This window comes from Camelus ferus, chromosome 2 (genome assembly GCF_009834535.1).
Source record: "Camelus ferus isolate YT-003-E chromosome 2, BCGSAC_Cfer_1.0, whole genome shotgun sequence".
Taxonomy (NCBI): Eukaryota; Metazoa; Chordata; class Mammalia; order Artiodactyla; family Camelidae; genus Camelus; species Camelus ferus.
In genome coordinates, this window is record NC_045697.1 from 77470361 (window position 1) to 77492060 (window position 21700).

General features: G+C 39.4%; 1 protein-coding gene across 2 annotated transcripts in view; it reads left to right on the top strand.

Annotated features, from left to right (window-relative positions):
• The window catches only part of EGF (epidermal growth factor), a 90611-nt gene that overhangs the window by 16398 nt on the left and 52513 nt on the right, over positions 1-21700 (top strand). For both annotated transcript variants that reach the window (XM_032461807.1, XM_032461809.1), the window contains exons 2-7: positions 3684-3883; positions 5959-6140; positions 6557-6784; positions 8170-8372; positions 18264-18389; positions 19540-19662. In XM_032461807.1, the coding sequence (XP_032317698.1) occupies positions 3684-3883; positions 5959-6140; positions 6557-6784; positions 8170-8372; positions 18264-18389; positions 19540-19662 (1062 nt within the window). The remainder of the gene's footprint in view (positions 1-3683; positions 3884-5958; positions 6141-6556; positions 6785-8169; positions 8373-18263; positions 18390-19539; positions 19663-21700) is intronic.

Genomic DNA, 21700 nt, shown 5'->3' on the forward strand with positions numbered 1-21700 from the left:
CCACAGAGGCCTGGGTTCTTTGCAGTCACTAATAGGAACCTTCAATGTGCTCCAAACGTTCTGGGCTCCTTTCTAATTCCTCAAGATCCCCTGCGAATCCCCAGGTTGAGAAGTCAGAGGTTCCAGTTGATTTGCTTGACTTGTTTGCTGTCTTTGGGTCCGTACTCCTTAGAAGTGGTTTGATTTTCTGGGCACGTCCCTCTCACCGAACTGCACCCAAAACAAATGCTGTAGGTTTTGACATAGGAAAGTCTAGCTGTTCAAACATGCACACCCTGCTGACATTCAAATCCACTGATTGTACCACACACTGGTGTGTGTAGTCTTTGACAGGTCTGAAAAAACACTAACGTACTTACCATTTCTAGCGGTAGTACAGACTAATGACTTTCACCAGGCTTAATTCTCAGTCTTTCATTTTCTTTTATATCATATTATTGTTCATTTTCACATATACTTAGCCCAGCCCTGGTTTACACAAAGTGATGCTGACATTGTAGGAACAATGTTTTGATGGAAGTGGAGTTAAAATCAGTTATAGAAGTAAAATGAAGATTGTAAGGTCTTGACACATAACAACCCAGACCAAGGGAGAAAAGAGTAGTGAACTGGGAGGAGAGTATCTGGGTTCGAATTCCAACTCTACCACCAACTCTCGGTGGGACTTTGGAGCATCACTGAATTTCCTCATCTGAACTAGAGCTATTATTTCCAAATCCACCAAGATATAAGAATCACCTGGATTGTCTAGTCAAAAAACAGATTCATAGTCCTCAGCCCAGCCTTACTGAATTGGAATCTCCAGGGAAGGGATCTGTAAAAGATGCACAAACACACAGCACCCTGTGTGATTCTTTTGAACCAACGATTTTGGGAAAAACTGAACTAGGTAATGACTAGGGTATTCCAGTTTTAAGAGGCTATGATGAAACTCTGGATGCTACAACATGAGTGAGTGAGAAAATCTGAAGATAAAATGTATTAGTGATTCATACTTAATATTTCTATAAAGATTTGGTTTTTTTGAAAATCTATTGAAGTTAATGCTATGGTTTGTGTTTTATGGATCTAAGTATTTTTCAAATTTCTCTTCTCTTTGACTCATTGACTATAATATCTGGCCTATCTAGCCCATGGTATTATATTAAGGATAAATGAGATCAGGATGTGAAAGTTTGCTGTTATTATTATTGTTGTTGTTGTTGTTTAGTAAAATAACTGCCATAGGATAGATTCTGATTTTAGAATTTGATAGATCTGCTAGTGTCTGTGGCTTTGTTCTTATTGGTAAAGAGCCCAGGTGAATAAGCAAAATACAGTAATTTCTTCCTTCATTTATTAATTAATAAAATATTTGGGGTACTCATCATGTACAAAGCAATATGTTGTGTACTGTCTGAAATGTTTAGAGTGCCTTTCCTTTTCCCTTTTTTAACCTGGAAACTTCCCATTTAGTAATGATTTGGAATGAATCAAATATTTTATTGGTTTCATCAATGTATCAGTGCATTAGAAAATTAAATATGTGTTGAGCACATATATTCAATTTCTATAGAATGTATGATACCCATTTCAAAGAAAGGTCTCCTGGCAATAAATCCACAGGCCAGCAGCAATCTGTAGCCCACAAGTTAGTAGCTACCTGTTTAGGGTGTCTGTTCCTCTGCCTTCCTTTTCTCCCTGGTACACTGCTATAGGAGAAATGAGTTATAGCAACACTCTAGTCCATGGGTTCAAATCTGAATGTTGGCACAACCCCACACAGTGAGACCTTGGTTGTGGGAATAAGCAATGGTAAATTTTATTTGTGTTGTGCCTCACAAAGTACTTCCATACCTCTAATTTCATTTTCTTTCCCCAATAGTGCTCTGATACGGGCTGGGGAGGTCCTGTGAGATGTCCAAGAAACTAGTGGAGCCAAGACCGGAAACCAAGCCTCCTGGCTCTCTGTTTAATGCCTCTTCCATTTCTTCTATGACACCCCTGATTCTACAGTTAGAATGGCAATGGAGAATGGGCTGTCCTACATGCCTGTGCAGGGGGTCTTGGGTTGTGGAAAAGACACCGGAAGAGTGATTTGAGCTAATTCTCTTCTACATTTATGCTGGTGCCTATTTCATACTCTCACAGTCTTACATTTCCCCCTTCCTCTTCCATCTCTATTCCAGTAGATCCTCTGAAGTGGAGCTAATGTTTTCTGACTCTAGAACATAATCCCTGAGTAAGAGGATATTAGTCCATCGTCTTTTTAAATCCTTAGAAGAGTAAACACATTCAGTGTGTCACATTAAAATATTAAAGTTTAATGTTAAAACAGAATGGAGTAAGCCCAACAGGGCAGTGAGAATATGTAGGACTTCTCCGACCCCCCACTCATCCCAGTGGTTAACTGGAACAGTTATCGAAAGGCACAGTGGCAGAGGCCTCCTCACCCTCAGTCAGTAAAGACCAAGGAAACTAACCTGGCTGCAGGGATGAAACTGTCCACTGATATCGATCGTCTTAGAACATCAAAGGCAAGCTCTGTGTGGAGCTGGCCTGTGCTGAGGTTTCCAAAGAGAGATATCAGGTTCCCAAGCAGGTGTTGAGTACTTGGGAGTCAGAGTGGGTAGGTGGCCATCACCTGGAACAGGACAGGACCCCAGGTATAGGGTTAGGATACAGGGCAAGGCCCTGCAGGAATCAAGAAATTCAGTGAGGTCCGCCACTCAGATTTGGCAAATAAAAATACAGGGCACTTGACTACTTGAATTTTGAATTTCAGGTAAACAGTGAACAATATTTTAGTGTAAGGATGTCCCATGCAATACATATGCAATTCAGATTTAATCAGGAGTCCTATATTTTACGTGGCAATGCAAACAGGGACAAAATATTTCAGCGCTTTCATGGACAGCATTTCGATTTTTCCTGCTTCTACTTAAGACCTCTAGTTTTCACCATCTTCTGTCACTATGCTGGAGGCTCTGTTCATAAGGTAAGACTAGGGGAGGTGGAAATCCATTTCCAAAATGATAATATCTGTAATTTTACTTCTGATTTACATAGTTAAATTTTACATTCATACAGTCTCTCTCTGCAATAGGATACAGTAGGTGGTTTCTTTTTTTTTTTTAAATTGAATTATAGTCGGTTTACAATGTTGTGTTAATTTCTGGTGTACAGCACAGTGATTCATTTATATATACATATATACATCCCTTTCATATTCTTTTTCATTATACACCATTACAAGGTATTGAATATAGTTCTCTATGCTATACAGTAGAACCTTGCTGTTTATCTATTCTATATATAGTAGTTAGTATCTGCAAATCTCGATCTCCCAATTTATTCCTCCCTGTCCCGTTTTCCCTCGGTAACCATAAGTTTGTTTTCTTTTTGAACATGAAATAACACTTTATAGATAAGCTAGAAAGTGTCTTTCTCTTCAAATAGTTATTTTTTCATAATCTGGCATTGTTCATCTCCTACAATCAATTTGTGGAGAAAATGATTTACAAAATTAATTGTGAACCTCTACAGGAACTCTTTATTCTCTACACAATGTTATTTATTTAAAATGTAAAAGCAAGACTTAAAAATTAATTCTGCTTGTGCTGTTTGTCATAGGGAAGTGTTTTGTCTAAATCAGATAAAACATCACTGAAAATACACAGTTTGGTTTCTTTCTTCCCATGCAGGTCCTGCGCCCTTTTTAATTTTCTCTCATGGAAGCAGTGTCTTTCGGATTGACTTGGAAGGAACAAATCATAAGCAATTAGTGGCAGATGCTGGCATATCAGTGATCATGGATTTTCATTACAATGAAGAAAGAATCTATTGGGTCGATCTAGAAAGACAACTTTTGCAAAGAGTTTTGCTGAATGGGACAAGGCAAGAGGTAAAGTACCATTTCCCATGGTATTTGAGGGAGTTTTGAACAGGCTGTCAAATATGATACAGCAAATTCATGACATACAGTAAATGAAAATTACAATTCCAATGTGTGTCTGGCACATAGAAGTATTTATTTAATTTGCACCTGTGGTGTCATGTTACTGAACCAGCTCTTGAATATGGCATTGATATTCAGAAGCCTCCAAAAGGAGAAAGTCAGGATGTCAATGTAATTTTGAAAATATGCAAGTTTATTAATAAATAAGTGAGATCACCACGTTATGGTTAAAACAGATTACTTACATGATTATTTTCTACTCCTGTGGTTCTCAGCTGGGGGCAGTTTTGTCCCTCAGGGGGCACTTGGCAATGTCCAGGAACATTTTTGGTTGTCACAACTAGATTGGGGAGAACAGAGGATGTGCTACTAGCGTCTAGTGGGCAGAGGCCAGGGATGCTGTTAAACATCCTACAACTTGTAAGACAGTCCCTCACAACAAGGAATTATCTGGCCCAAAAGGTCAATCATGCAGAGATTGAGAAACCCTGTTTTATCTGTTTCAAATCTCTCATGGGTTTTCGTACCTGATATTTAGGAAGAAAAAAAAAAACTTTCCTTTTTCTTCTCAAGGTATTTGCACTCTGGAAAGGACTAGTAAAGCAGATGATAGATACAAAATACTTTGCTTCAAGCACATTCAAAAGATCTCTAATCTCTCTTTCTAATCAGTAGAACCCTTAAATGAGTCCCAGCAAAAATGTTCTCTCTATTCCAGGGAGATGGATTACAGAGAGCAGGTGACGAGAGAAACCTTAAGCATTTATTCTCAACACAGAGTGCCCACTGTTTGTTTTTTGTCTTGTTTTGTTTTTTTTAAACAAAGCCTTCTCCCTCCAGTTATTCTTAAAGCCGTCAATTAGGCGCTAATACTTGGCTAATTTCACTTTTAACAAAGATGGCTACTCATTCCTCTCCAGCCGTCTGTAGAACAGTTTTGAAATCTTGAGTTGAAGAATCTGGAGGGTTTCCTGTCAGGGAATAGGAAAAAAAACATTAAATAGCTGTGAATTTATGGCAAGTCATTAGGGAAGAATTGGCCTGAAGTCTAAAATCCACTGGTGTTAGTCCCTCCTTTGGGTTACAACATCGCTATGAAGGACAACCCTTAAAAGGCAGTTTACCTGGGTGAACTGATACATTAGCGATGGGTTAAATGGACTGGTTAGATCATGTCCTGTGCGGTGCAGGATAGCACAGAGTCCTGAGACTGTTCGAGCTCTGCCCAGCTCCACATTCGATGATGTCAGGCTGGTCGCTGAAAACCCGCTGATTGTGGGAGTACTTCCATCACGGAAATCTGCCATGATGCAGATCGGGGCTTCCCCTCATCTCACAGACCCCCCCCCCCCCCCCCGCCCACCGAGAGGACCGGTGTATCTGTACACTCCGGAGTTAGGAGATAACTAAGGTTTGGTTGCAATTGTAAACACTGCTCAGGAGGCATAAAAAACAGTCCTGCTATTGGAACCACAGGGTCATAGCCTGAGGACACTGAGGACTTGTAGAAAGTGGGGGTGGGGCTGGAGGGGGCGGAGCCAGAGAAAAGTGGGGTCCCTAGAGAGAAATCAATCTGCTTCAGGCCCCAATGCACAAACTCGAAGGGAGTCTTGCCAGAATTTGGCAAAGCTTGGAACTGGGTTCAGATAAGAATCTTGAAAATTCCTTTAGTAAATGGAATTGAAAAAACTGCCTTTAAGTTACCATTAACATTCCACTGTTACTATTATTGAAACTACTAATATATTATGGCTGATTGCTTAATTTCAATAAGTATAGAATAAATTTTCATTTCAAAGCTGTGATATAAATACATGCCCAGAAGTATTCACATGGGAGGGTGAGCACTGCTGCGTCCAAACAATAGCACTGTATCTGTGAGGAGTTTATCATTTAAATAATTTTGGGAATGCACAAAAATGACAAGTACTTAAAAGAATAGAACTTGAGACATAACAATAAAAACAATTTTGTTGTGAATAGGAAAATATTAATAATAATTTTAAAATTTGATTTTACAGAAAGTATGCCATATAGAGAAAAATGTTTCAGGACTGGCAATAAATTGGATCAATGAAGAACTTATTTGGTCAAATCAACAGGAAGGAATCATTACAGTAACAGATATGAAAGGAAACAATTCCCGTGTTCTCTTAAGCGCCTTAAAATATCCTGCAAATGTAGCAGTTGATCCAGTAGAAAGGTAAATTCTGCTGGTTTTGGACATCAACATATATTTCAAAACCTGATGAAAATTCATGGAATCGTAACATTTTGAACTCAAGAGGACCTCCTCATTGAGACCAAGGCCCTTATTTGTGGTACACAACACAGTTTTCAATAGGGTGGTTGCCTGGATTTGAACTCAGGCATGTTCCCCCTAACAATAGCACTCTTAACTACCATGGTTTCCTGCTATAAAAGCGTAATTCTCCTTCTAACTTGAAATCACATGAAATTGCCGTAACAGGGCAATAAATGTTTGTTGAATTGAATTTTCATTCAAAATAGTCAAACTCGTCCTGTACAGACATCCAGGGACTTGTTGAAACACGGAGGGTCAGCCATTTAATTGACCTCACATTCAGTTATGTGTCTAGTGTATCTGTTTGCCCTCAGGTTTATGTTTTGGTCCTCAGAGGTGGCTGGCAGCCTTCACAGAGCAGACCTCAGCGGTGTGGAAGTGAAGCTTCTGTTAGAGACGTCAGAGAAAATTGCAGCTGTGTCATTGGATGTGCTTGATAAACGGCTCTTTTGGATTCAGAACAATAGAGAAGGAAGTGATTCTCGTATTTGGTCCTGTGATTATGATGGGGGTTCTGTACATTTTAGCAAACATCTCACACAGTAAGTTTTGCTTTTGGTGTAAAATAAAACAATTGCTATCTGAAGTTTGTGGGATAAATTAATTTTACTTTTGTCGTCTAAACTGGTGTAGTGGTTTAGCACAGATTCTGGAGTCCAAAGGACTTGAGTTCAAGTCCCATATTTATTGTTTATTAGATGAGTGACTTGGGCAGGGTACCTGACTTCTCTCATCCTCAGTTTCCTTTAATGTGGATGTTGGAATGTTGGGGGAACGAAAAGTGCCCACCGATACTGAGAGGTATCTTGAGATGGAAAAACAAGGTAGGCGGCTCCACATAATCAATGGATCAGTTTATTACAGGGTAACTTATAGGGTGAGATCAGGCAGACAATGATCTGGAAGAACTCGCAGCTGCACTCGGCATAGCCGAGGGGTCACTGGGACAATTTTACCGTTAACCGAGGGTATGGGGGTAAGTGCATTCCTCAGTCTAGATTTTGTGAATGGGTAACTAGTCTTATGGGTGCTGGAAATACTTCAGTGAAGGTTTACATTATTGTTTGGGGACTACTGAGCACAGAGGTCACCATATCCTAATGATTGTTAAATAATATCTATTTACTACAAAGCCTTTGACGATTGAGAAGTGATTTACCACACAGTATAGTCCCAGGTAGGCTCAGTAGAAAGACAGCAGGAACTGAACGGGCCCAAGATGGCTTCAGTTAAGCCAACAGCCATACAATGGGGATAATAATAGTACCTACTTCTTGGGGTTATTGTGAAGATTTAGTAAAGAAATGCCAATAAAAATAATTAACAGAATATTTGGCATATAATAAAATTTTCACATGCTGGTTATAGTTATTCTTTTTGGATTTATTATATCATATGTTTTGTGAAGTGTCTGTCTTTCATTTGATTTGCTATCTTGCCAGCAACTGACTGTAGACTGGCAAGAGGCAGAAATTAGGCATATTAAATTGACAAAACCAGAAGTCTACTCTTATCCTGTTCTTATTTTCTTCCCTATTTTATTTTCATCACAAGTATGTGCTGAGTAGCAAAAGAATGAGGCAATGGATCTGGAGCTAGAAAATTATATCCTATTAATTCAGATTGTGGCTATATAAATAAAAATTTAAACTTAATATCTGTTTCTAACCCCAAATAAGAATCAGTTGAAAAGGTAGGTGATTAAGGGGAAGGTTACTAGCTCAGTAGTGGACTGCTTGCTTAGCATGCACGAGGGCCTGAGTTCACTCCCCAGTACCTCCATTGAAAAAAAAAAAAGAGAAAGAAAAAGAAAAAAAAGGCAGGTGATTAAAATTCAGACAATAAATTGATATGAAGTGAAACTTTAATAAGCCCAGGAAGACATGCTCTGCCATTCTTTATGTTTTTTTTCCCCTGTCGTTTTTAGGCACAATTTGTTTGCAATGTCCCTTTTTGGTGATCGTATCTTCTATTCATCATGGAAAAAGAAGGCAATTTGGATAGCTAACAAGCACACTGGCAAGGATATGGTTAAAATTAACCTCAATCTATCATTTGTACCACCTGGTGGAATTAAAGTAGTGCATCCACTCGTCCAGCCCCAGGCAAGAAGTGCTGCTTCGGCCTCTGGTGAGTCATCTCTGACCTCAAGTAGGGCCTGGCAGAGTCCCCTCCTGTCCACTTCCTCAAGATAGACACTTAGTGTCTTGATTCCTCCCACTGCCTCACACCTAATTTCCAACCTACCACCAAATCCTTTCCATTCTACCTCCTAAATACATCTCAGATGTCTGTTTCCCTCCTCTACTGCCACCACCATGGTCCAAACAGCCAGCATATCTTGTCTGGCTTATTGTAGCAGCCACTTAATTAATCTTTCTGTTTTCTCCTCTTGCCTTTAAATAGGAACTCCTGATCTATTAACTCCCCTGCTTAAAATCCTTCAAAAGCTTTTCTTTTGCATTTAGATTGAAATTTATCATTTTACCAGTCCTATCAATAACTGGCCAACTTGAGCTAGCATCCTTTCCTCCCCTCACTGACTCTAACCCAGGTTTTCCAAGAGTTCCTCAGACATGCCAGGCTTCTTCATGCCTTTGGGATTTTGCAGTCACTGTCTCTCTGCCAGACTTCCTCTTCAGTCCTGAGCTTAAATGTCACGTCCTTGGATAGGTCGTCTGAGTAAAGTAGGCTCCTTCACCCCGCATTTGCCTTCCAGTATACCCCTCATTGAACTCATCAAATGGATAGTTACATATTACTTTGCTTTCTTTTTGATTTTCTCTCTCACTTGATTATAAATGCCATGCAGGCAGGGATCATGTCTGATGGACTGACTGATTGAGTGAATGATGATTTAAACCACCCTCTATTCAATGGTTATGATTTATTTATAAAGAACTTTAGATAACATTAGTAAAATGAATGGATTAAATGAATCTAGTCATGGTCCTAAATTTCTACTTTCAAATGTAGTCTTCTCTGAATTCTGTTGGAGGATGGAGGAACCAAAAAGTACCCACTGAACTGAGGAGGCATTATAAGATGGAAAAATGAGGCAGGTGGCCCCACATAATCAATGGATCAGTTTATTACAGGATAACCTACTCACAGGGCGGGATCGGGCAGACAGTGATTCGGAAGCACTCACAGCTGTACTCCACACTGCCGAGGGGCCATTGGGACCACTTTGTAGTTAACCGAGGGTATAGGGGTAGGGGGTAGAAACAGGATTTATCAGTGGGTAACTGGCCTTGGGTGCTGGGAATGTTAGGGAAGATTTTCATCATTGGGAACTAACAAGCATAGAGGCTACCTGGTCCTCATGATTGTTAACTAGAAAGCCCCTGATGACAGAGAAGTGATTCACTGTACAGCACAGTACTGAGGAGGGTCAGTGGAAGGACAGGAGAAACTGTCAGGGCCCAAGATGGTGTCCGTTATGTGAACAGCCATACAAATTCCTTTGCGTGTAATTTTTTTTAGGTAGGCTGCTTCCATATGGCTTATATCCCACATAAATGATGTCACAGTAACATCTGCCTTTATATAAACATTTTATTTTAAGAAGGCTTTAAGACATATTTAATTTTATCTGCAACTAGACTTGTGAGTTTCCAAAGCAAAGATGAAATTGTTTGTTTTCTTTTCTTCCTCATTGTTAGATGCCACTAGGTTTTGGTAATAGTGTGGGACATGATGGGGACTATGAGTCCCTCCCACAATTAGTATATAAATGCGTTTGCATGTCACTCCTGACAAGAGCTGTGGAGACCAAACAGGAGAACTGGCTTGAGATTGTCAAAGCGAGGTTAGAATCTAGGGGCAATTGGTATTGTTATTTCTTATATCCTCAGGCAAGTAACTAATAGTATAAATGCTTTTTACCTGATTTCTTTAAAAACTTAGATAGAAACTATATTTTAACTTGTGTAGTGCCTACTTTCAATGCAAGAAATGAGAAACTGCCAAGAATAAAATAAATTCCAAGAGGTGAAGCATTTGTTCAGATAAGTTGTTTTTTAAAAATTAACTTATTTGAATTTATAAAGCAAGAACTGTGGGAAACAATTCAGTTGTGGCTTGCAGCACAACATTAAAGAGCAACAACTTCGTGGCAAGACTATAAAATAGATGGTGACCATATTCCACACATAAAGGCAGTGAAGCTGATATACTGCCAGATACCTTCCAGGGGAAATTTTGACTCAAGCTCAAATACAACTCATTGTGCAAGTGGTGATGACTCACAACAAAATCAGAACCAACAACTACTGTGAATAAAGATTATTGAGTCTCATTCATAATAGTTATAGATATCATCATCATCATCATCATCGTCTCTTACATTTATATCTATCCTCATAGTTTCCAAAGTATTTTCATGGGCCTTATCTTATTGTGTAGCACAGGGAACAATATTCAATTATTCAATATCTTGTAATATACCATAATGGAAAAGAAGATGGAAAGGAATATATATGTGTATATATATGTATAACTGAATCATTTTGCTGTACACCAGAAACTAACACAACAGTGTAAACCAACTATACTTCAAAAAAACAGTCCAGTCTCTTCATTTAATCAGTTCACAGGGCCCCCTTTTCATTTCTCAGCCTCCTCCCTCACCATTGTCTTTCCTCTTCTTTTTTTAAAAATGGTGGTACTGGGGATTGAACCCAGGACCTCATGCATGCTAAGTTCACACTCTACCACTGAGCTGTACCCTCACACCTCTCTCCTCACTTTCTGCTTCACAGTATGAGCTGCAGCCATCCTCAAAGCTTTGATTTCCTCCAAAGAGGCACACTTGCTCTCTCCCCCAGCCTCTTGGCATGCTCAGGAACACTCTTTCTCCTTCTCTGCACTGACTTGCTCTTTTCATCCTCTTATAAACGGCTCTGATGTCACCTCTTTCAGGAATACCTACCCTGACCTCCCTATGCTGAGCCTCAGTAGCTGTTCTCAGAGAACAGCAGACTTCCTCTGTCACAGGGCACTTACCATACCTTGCCGTAATTGTGTCTTCCTAAACTTCCGTAGTCCTATGAGGACAGAGAATATAACTCTCCATTGTAGTCCCAGTCCGGGGGAACATTTAATAAACAATAGTTGGAAAAAAAAAGAATTAAAAAACACACTTTGGCACCCTCTCCCCTAAGTAATACCATGAGGAAAAATTTCTAAGGATATTTAGTATCTGAGTACACATTGCCTGCCTTACATGTTATGAGCCCTACCCTTGTGCTTGGCCAAAATGCTCCCTTTTGTGTATTATGAGTACATCCCAATGTTTTAAATCAATTTTCTCTGCAGCAGGTCTTTGCAGCTTAACTCTCACTACGCTCCAGAGCCTTTTTCTTATTTCTTTCAATTAACTGGTCTAGGTTTCAGGAAAAAGGTCTGGGCTAGAAGTAATAGATTTGGCAGAGACATGGGCTGCTGCATGTGCTGCAGGTAAAATAGGAAAATAGCCCAGGTTGTATTGCTCTTAGAAAGAATAGTAATGCTCTGGGCTTTTCCTACATTGTCTCATTTGATCTTCATAACAACCCTACAAATTAAGTGTGGTTATTAGTACCATTTTATAGATTAAAAAGCTGAGGTTCAGAGATGTCACAATTGCTTGTTCAAGGTCACACTGGGGCAGACTTGGGATCTGAACCCAGGCAGACTGACACCTTGCTGCCTCCCAGCTACATTCTCACTATTGTCTATCATTTCATATCTTAGATTTGCCTTAATTGCTTTGGAAAAACTTGTAATTTGGCATCTTCTTGTCTATCCATGGCCTCCTGGTGATTAAAAGCTTCAGTTTGCACAGGTCATAGGCCAAAACTTTATTTCACTCTCTTCTAAAAAATGTTTTTCATTTCAGGAACTCAGAAAATCAACTTTTCCCTCTCCCCCCACCTCCGGCCCCCGCCCCGGCCACCCCCCCACGTTCCTCCCCTGGCTACCTGAAAAGAGACACAGACTTGATCTCACGTTTTTGTTGGCAGGATTAAACTTATTAGGCAGCAGTGCTCCCCTGGCTGCCCTGACGCCCATACTATTACTGTCGTCCTTCAGTATCTGTGGGGATATATTCTAGGACTCTTGCCCAGCTAAAATCTGAGGATGCTCAAGTCCCTTATATAAACTAGTATAGTATTTGAATATTACCTAACATTGTCCTTTATACTTTAAATTGTCTCTGTATTGCTTTAATACCTAACACAATGTAAATACTAAGTAAATAGTTGCTGACACAAGGTAAATTCAAATTTTGCTTCTTGGAACTTCCTGGGTATTTTTTTTAAAGCATATTTTCCATCCATGGTTGGTTGAATCTGTAGATGTGGAACTCATGGATACAAAAGGCAGACTGTATATGAATCTCACAGCCAGAGAGGGAACTTCTCTGCATACAATATTAATGACATTATTTCAAGCTCAACTTCTGGGGATTTTGCAACGAGTTTAACTGCTCACACAGATGTTCTTTTGTAAAAGGTGCAAATAATTTGCTTTCTTCTGTAATTCTTTAAAATGTAGATTCTGATTTTAAGCTTGTAAGAGACTTTCAAAAGCATATTCTTTGGAAAGTGAAGGACATTTATCATCAACACCATTTAAAATACATTGCATTCATTTCACGCACAAAAATATTGCTGAATTTCTTTAATTCTGAGAGTTCCTGAGGGAAAATTGGCTCCACCTAACAATGTACCTGCTCATGGAAGTGACTCGTGTAGTTAAAGCTGCCCATTTAAATACTTTTAAATACTTGGAATGGCTCTTTGTCATTTTTCTATCTTTCTTGCTGTCGTCTCTCGCTTCTTGCTGGTTTCCATATACCTGGCTGTAGCTTCTGTTTGTTTTCTGAGGCTTTTCCCTGCCATTTGTTTGTTGAGAAATCCAGATTGTTTGTCCCTTAGAATTTTCCACATTCTGGATTTTGCAGATTCTGTCCCTATGATTTCATTTAACATGATTCTGTGTTTCCTATAAACTAGTTGTTTCGGCCTGGAAGCCTGGTAAGATTCAGATTTTTTTGCAAGAGTGCTTTGCAGATGGTACTGCAGGTAGTACGATATGCTTCCTAGTAACCACACCAGAGGGCGTGTAGTGGCTGGTTCTCCGCTTTCTTTGTGGTGGTCAAGATTCATCAGTGGTTCAGATGTTGCCAGCCTGGTCCATCTATTGTTGAGGTTCCTATCAGCCTTTCACATAATGGCTTTATAAGCGATTAATTATCGTTGCCTAGAGCTGTTTTTTCATTAGAGGTTCAAAGTCATGACAGTCTAAGTCTATCATTGCTTATGCCTTCATTAGCTGAAGAACTTTTCCACATCAGCTATGTGATTTCCCTGAGAAGGATCTTTTATAGGAAAGATAGACTAAGTGCTTAATCTAATCTCTCCCTCAATTTATCTGTTTTCAGAATAAAGGGTTAGTGTATTCTCCAAAGGTGACTTTTAAAAGAAAATCTTTATAAATTCAAAGATGTAAAAATATTTGATATTTTTATTCATTGCAGTTACTATCATTTTCACACTCAAATTTTGCTGTCTTTCTCCAGGAGAGGCCCTGATGTAAGGCTTCTAGTCTTTGTGGGAAAGATGAACAGTAACTAGCCCTTTGGCGGTTTGGAATCCTGGGCTAAGGCTTTGTCTGGGCTCAGCAGGAAAGAACACTGGACTCATGTAGCCTCTCCTGCTATCAGGGAATGCAGTGGGGATGGGGATGCTGACAATGGGAATGGAGGCCTTGGGTTTCCATCTTTGTGCTGTGGGCACGAAGTAAGAAATGGGTGTGAAATAAGGAAAGACTGAGTGGGCCTGAGGGGCTCTTCTGAGAGTGAAAAGCATTTATTTTAACTGCTCAGAAGCTGTCAATCTGTTTCCTTTCTGATTCTTAGGGAGGTTTAGATGGATGAGGATACCAAGTAGCTGAATTCTGGCCAAGTAATTTGTTTTTACTTTAATTAGGAATTCCAATAGCACAAAATAACCATTCTTGTAGTTTCTTCCTTCTTATTTTCTATTAATGAAGAATAAGCTTCTATATTATACAGTTTGGGAATTTTTTTGAGGGAATCACCTCCCTCAAAAACTTCAGGGAACTCACTAATTGAAAAAGGCAATAAATAAAACAAAAATTAAGGGCATTTACAAAAAATATGTCATATATTTATACACAATTTTATATATAGATACAGTTATATATATATGTATCATGTATAATAAAATATATATTTTCTATAAAAACCCATAGTTATATATATGTAAGTATACATATATACACGAACACATACACACATATTTACATATATATATTAAAGAGATGGGGGTCTATCATTGAAGACTTGAGCTTGAGTCCCAGTCCTACCCCTTATTACCTAAATTTGAATCCTTAAGATACTACTTCCTAATCTGTAAAATGGAAGACAATAATTACTCTGCATAGCTCAAGGGCTTGTTATGAAAATTACATGCAATAATGTAAGTGCTTTATAAAATGTTATTCAAATTGTTTAACTATCAGGAGTGCTAAATATTTAGTTACAAGAATGATTAAAGTGAATGAGTTCAAATGGAAGAGGGTGAGAAAGGATTTGATGATGAGGTGAGTCTTACCCTGAATTTGAGGTAGGAAAAAAGGTATGATCCTTGGAAAGAAGCAGGCTAGGGAATCCCATGTGCATTGTTTCGGAACTGGGCTGGGATAAAATCTATAGTTTGCTTGGCTGTAGCAGAGCTCATGAGAGCTTGTGTATTGGGCAGTTATTGAGGGCACAGTTGGTGGTGGACATTAAACTCCATGATTAGGAGCTTTAATTTGACCTCAAAGGTAATTAAGCCCCACTGCTGGGCTCTGGGAAGGGGTGTTATCTGAGGTCAGCAGCAGCATTCTGAGTGCTGGCTTTAGCCTAATTTGAAGCTAAAGAACAGCAGAAGATTAAGGGGATTAAACGAAAATATAGCCCTCAATCCTCTATGTTTCACCACTTCCTAAAATGACCTTGTAAGTGTTTAGTGTTTGAATTCAGGTCACATTATCAGCATAACCACTCAGAGAATAGTGATTGCTTTCTTGCCTATGTTCATCATTGAACAGTAATGTATGTTGTTAATGAGTATTATTAAAACCATCAGCAGTGTGGTATAGTGGAAAGAGGACTGACCAACTGTTTGAGTCCTAACTCTGAGGTTGACTGGATTTTCAAGGAGAAACCAAATAAAGGTGTTAAATAGCAGGTTTCATGATGACAGGTCTTTGTGTGTGTATTCCAGATGTTTGTAGCACACCTGTGTTGTAAAAGGCACAATGTCTGGTGCTATTGGGACTAAAAGTGTGAATGGGATACAGGCCTTATTCTCAAAAGCTTATTGACTAGTGAGAAAGAGATACATATATATCTAATTGTGATGATGATGGTGATGGTGATGATAAGAACACACAAAAGAACAGGTACGAGGTAGTAGAAAAATACAAAAAAAAAAAAAAAAAAAAAAAGAGAGGGAGAGATAAGTAATACTGCATCTAGGTGAAGAGCAGAGCAATTCCTGTACCCTAGACACTACTTGCTGTCTTCATGAGTCAGTTTGAATCTCCATTAATTCAGGTTCAAAAATCTTTAGAGGTATGAACTTAGAGGAATTTACCAAACATCTGATTCTGTATAGAACCATCATCATCATCATCATCATCATCATCATCATCATCATCATCATCATTATTATTTTTGATGTGAGGGATCTCAGAGAATATCTACTTCGACCCTTTTATTTCATGAAAACTGAGGTCAAAGAGATAAAGTGATTTCATGTAAAAGGCAGACTCAAGACAGAACTCAGTTTCCCAATTTTCAATGCAGTGGTCAGTCATCTATCATTCTGGGTTTGGAAAGATTTTTAAAAGGGATACTTACAGCAAGCATAATCCCTCAATTTTTGGGTTACCTCAAGAAAGTGGTAGCACTTTGGTGCTATTAAAAGACCAAATCATATGGTAAAAAAGAATATGAAAATGAATATATGTATGTTCATGTGTGACTGAAGCATTATGCAGTACACTAGCAATTGACACAACATTGTAAACTGACAATACTTCAATTAAAAAAAAGACCAAATCAGATGTTTCTGAATTTTTGTTGTTCATTTGAAAACATTATAAAAATGACAGTTAAAACGATTATATGCTCTTTTGTTAGAAGTTTGCAGTAAGTGCATTTTGTCTCCAATACATTTTCAAGTTCCTACCTTTAGATACTTACTTTAAATATTTAAGGTCATCTCACTTTTAATTTTCTTAATTATAAAATTTTGATATGTGAAGCATGTAGGAACATGAGAAACAATGTAACTAAACATGTGCAATTGGCATAAAAACTGTGGACAAGAAACAAAACTTTTGGAATCAATATCCAAAAATTATCCAGTGCAAATCTTAACTGAGTTAGCAGGTAATACTGTGATGGTATTAAATAATTGGCAAGATTGACTGTGCATTAATTCTGTCAAGAGATCTGAATAAACAAGTTTAAAGTAACTAAGGAACTAATACAGACTAGCGAAAAGGAGGTATTCGTAACTGAGATGTAAGTGGGCTGTTCCTTTAGTACCTTAGGCCGATATTTCTCCAAGTGTGGTGGGAAGATTCCCAGTATCAGAATCATTCCAGATTCTGGTAAAAAATGAGCCTTTCCCTTGATTTATCAAATCAGAATCTCTAGAGGGTAAAATGCCCCCCAGGTGGTCTCGATGTATATTAGGAGGAACATTTTCAAGGGTGTAAGAATATGTTTCTACTGTGTGATGCTGTTATTGGTCAAGAAAAGAGTTTAATGACTTGAAATAGAAGGAAACGGGTAGAGTCAGAGTGGGGAGATAAACAGAGACCAGAGAAAGGAACCTACATGGAGAATGGTCTCAGCCTCTTGCACTGCTGTGCTCAGGCTCGTGCTGGCTTGTTTCTTGTGCCTTTCACAGCTCGGCCGTATTTCAGCAGTCCTTCTCCTAGGACTGTGGCTCTTCCCATGATACTCACAGGCTCTCACTGATCTCAGCTCTGCCAGGGCTCTGGGTCCTAGACCCCAGACTTCTTCCCTTGCTATCACCCATTACCGGAACTCTGGCCTGCATCTCCATGCATCTTGAGATCTGCCCTCAGACTCATGCTTATCTCTATTTCCCAGAGCATTTTACAACGTCATTGTTAAAATTGGCAAAAAATAAGAAGGAGCAAAATTTGAACAGGGATATACGTACTACTGGTTTAGCCCTTGACTCTGGCTCTGAAAATCAAAGGTACCAAGTTGGCCATTTGTTGTTCAATGTATTTGGCTAATTTAACCTCAGCACGTACCTTACCGAGCAGATCTTACTCTTCACCCTGGGCTAGTTTGTAAAACATGGAATGCTGGCAGCAATAAACTCAGAAATCTAGGGATAAGACCTATGGCAATGTTATATATTGTCTGAAGGATATTTGTTCTTTACATAAGACCCTAAAAACAGATACAGTTCTGACCTAAAATATTATACTTAATTCTGACCTAAAATATTATACTTAAAAGATGTTCCTAGTTTTGCAGCTTTTTAATTTTGCTTCTTAAATAGATATTTCATTTTCAGCATTTGTTTATGTGTCTTATCTATTCTTTAGATAAATACACACACATACATACATACATACTTTTAATAAAACTAGATCAAAAAGAAAAAGCTAGTAAGTTGTGCTTAGTATTTGTAGGATACTAATGCCATACCCAAGGAATGGTGTTTCTGGCTAATTAGGATGTCCTATCCTGAAAGATATTGTAGGAGAAATACAATTAGAGAAATAAATGGGCTTCAGAAAGCTGAGTAAGCTGGGCTAATGTTTGACCCTAGAGCAGTGCCACCACCGTGAGACAACACACCTGTGGATGTCACAGGGAGATTAGAGTTCTTAAGAATTATGAAAGAAACATGCATTGTCATTGTCAAAACACACCTCCACTCCAAATGAACAATTTTTTTTTTCTTTTAGATCAGGAACTCTGCAAACTGCAGAAAGGAAACTGTAGAGGCAGCATGTGTGGGCAAGAGCCTAAGTCCCGTTTGTGCACGTGTGCAGAGGGATACGCTTTAAGTCAAGATGGAAAGAACTGTGAAGGTAATGTGTGGTTGCTCTCTGAAGCAAGGACAGCCCACCTGAGCCCATGGTTGTTCTTCAGTGGGCCATCCAGAGCCTCAATGTAAAGCCAATGTCAAGTTTCTCCCTTTGGTTCCCCCAGAAAGGCAATTTTATTTTTCCCCAATTTTAAAGCCTTTGTAATACTTTCAGGTCTCCTTTTATTAAATTTTATGTTTTATTGAAGTATAGTCGATTTATAATGTTGTATTCAGGTCTCCTTTGTATCTTGTGTTCCTAGATCATATACTTTCTAAGGCTGCTCAGGGATTGATATAAGGAAGGAATTCCCTGAGTGGACTCCATGGACCTCTGTGGGTTTGACTGTGTGCAGAATGTCAGTATTTTCAAATTTTTTAGGGGAGTAGTTCCATAGCTCTCATAAGATCCTCAAAGAGTGTGTGACTCCTGCATCTCACTGCATAACCATCTGGTAGGAATCTTAAGAAACTGCACCAGGGCTGGTTATCTTGGGGTCCTCCTATTTGGAGACTCCAGGCCCAATGTAATGACCCAAGGAGAAATGCCATGTCCTTTCTCCTGGGAGGTCCAGTGAGTTACTCATGAACCTAATGGCTGCAGCATACATTCAGTGGAACTAGTTGGAGCAAGATTTCAGGTAAACCTGGCATCTGCCTGTTCATTGTAGTCCCTGCTTACATGGGACTAGTGGGCGAGAGCCATAGCTTAGAACAGTGACCTGGAAGGCTGGGGTTTAGTGAAAGTAAAACTACTGGGGAATGTCCCCACACTCAGGTGAAGGGCCCCTGTCAGCACTGAGAAGGCTGAAGAGCAGAGCAGGGGATGTCCCATTCCTGTCAAGAACTTCCTAGAGTCCTTGGCTTAAATGGCTGTATCTTTTCGGGGGAATTAGTACTTTTTTATCCCAAGGGTAATTCTAATATGAAAATCTGTATTTGAAAGTATAAACAGTGACAGTGTAAACCGAGGTTTTCATGATAATTGAACTGACCTCTTTCACCCATTGTTAGAGTAACAAAAACAGCCTTGCCAGTCAGTTACAGCAGATACAAGTGTGAGGTGCCCTAATTTTTGCTGATTTATTACTGATATTACAATTCATTTTCAAAAATAACATTTCAGAAAATGTTTTGCTGTTGTCATTGTGTAGATGTCAACGAGTGTGCCTTTTGGAATCACGGCTGTACTCTTGGATGTGAAAACATCCCTGGATCCTATCACTGTACATGCCCTGTAGGATTTGTTCTGCTTTCTGATGGGAAACGGTGTCACCGTAAGTCACAACAAGTATTTACTGCATGATTTCCTTCATTTTCACTGATGTTTCTAAGGTGGCCACAGTCTGGGTTGGTGGTCTTTGATCAACAGTATGCATCAAAATTACCTCAGGGTTTTATTTTATTTTGCTTTTTAAAACATGAATGACTGGGCTCTACCCTAGATCTGTTAAATCAAAACCTCCAAGGTTAGGAAATAAGCATGCATTTATATATTTTACTGTTTGTTTATCCATATTTTATTATATTTCATTATATATCTCTGAAAGATAAGCACGTAAGAAACACAACCGTGATACATTATTATATCTAAAAAACTAGCTGTAATTCCCTAGTACCATGTAATACCCAGCCAGTTTTCAGGTATAACCACAATACCATTATCAGAACTTAAAAAGTTAACAGTATTCCTAGTAACAGCAAACACTAGTCAGTATTCGAATTATTAAAAGAATATTTAACGGTTGATATGTTTGGCTAAGTATCCAAACAAGCTCCATGTGTTGTATTAGCTTGATACCTCTCTCTTTTATCCTATGGATTTACTCTCCTCTTTTTTTCCCCTTGCAACTTTTACAGAAGAAACCATATTTTTCCTGCAGTTTCTCACACTCTGGATTTAACACACCTAAATGTCCCTGTCCTTCTGCAAACTTGTAGTTAGATCTAAAGCCTTGATCAGATTCAGCTTTGAAATTTTGTCAATAATACTTAATAGGTGTGTTTATTCTTCCATCAGGAGACACATAACATCTGGTGGTTTCTCTTTCTGTCATCCGTTATAAAGTTCCCAATGGTCCTTCTTTTTCAAGACAGTTTTACTGAGGAAAAAATACGCATGATTTACTTTTCACCAGTCCTTTCTGGCATTCTTCTAACGATATTAGAATCACCTGGGTCAGTAATAGCCAGCGTGCATGTTACCGACCGTCCTGCATCCATCCCAGCAAGGGTCCTCCTGCCCGGCGTCCGTCGGGCCAATAGAAGGAGACCAAGTTCTGTGCAGAGGCAAAGGGAAGATATTTTTTGATTTAGGAATAAAGAAGCGCCAGCACATGCTCTCTCCGAAAGGCGCCAACAGGGCTGCCTTATACGGATCTCCTCAGCTCGGGAGGGTGCGGAGTTCTCGCGAGACCAGGCGCAGCTGCGCCTCTCAGCTCCAGATCACAGCGCAGGCAGAGCGTCTCCGCAAACGCCTGGTGCCGCCATCTTGGTTGGAGGTGTGCACAGCTGCTCCGCGCCCGGTACCGACGTGAGGTGTCTCTGCCGCCTCCAATCCGATGTCTTAGGCGGAAGACCTTTGCACACGGCACTCGCCACAGGCAAGTGAACCGAGACTAAGCCCAAAGAAGAGGTTGGGCCTTATCACGTAAATTCTGTCTTTTCCCGAGGACCCCAGTGGGCAGGGCCGGTGACTTGCATACCCTGTAGTATTTTCCACATGCTGTGCCAAATTCAGTATTATTGCCACTGCAAGGATGGGCGGCATGGTGTAGTACTCTGTTTCAGATTCCCTCAAGGCTGGGCATTTTTTGGCAAGGATGGACAGTTTCCCTTTGCCTTGTCTGAACATTTTCTTGTACCCACAATACTTACTTTCCACTTTTTATAAGGAGTCGGAACTTAGAGTTGATGATTCCAGGGACTTTTTTTGTTTTATGAGGGGGAGGTAATTAAGTTTATTTTTTATTTATATTTGGAGGAGGTGTTGGGGATTGAACCCAGGCCCTCGTGCATGCTAAGCATGCCCTCTACCACTTGAGCTATACCCTCCCCCTTCCAGGGGCTTTTTTTGTCTTTTTTTCTTCCGCAATTTTTCTGTCTTAGATGTGGGACCCGCCTCAACCAAGAGCAGGTGCCAAGACAGCTGGGAGCGAGAAACAGCCCAATGGTCTTTCAGGGGATGGTTGTAGCAGCCATAACACTCGTTTTCTAGATCCATTATTTAATCAAGAGTTTCGAATGGTGATATATAGTTCTAATATTTCTTTTAAATTATTAATTGTAATACCTTTATGAAGAGATCTTTTCTCA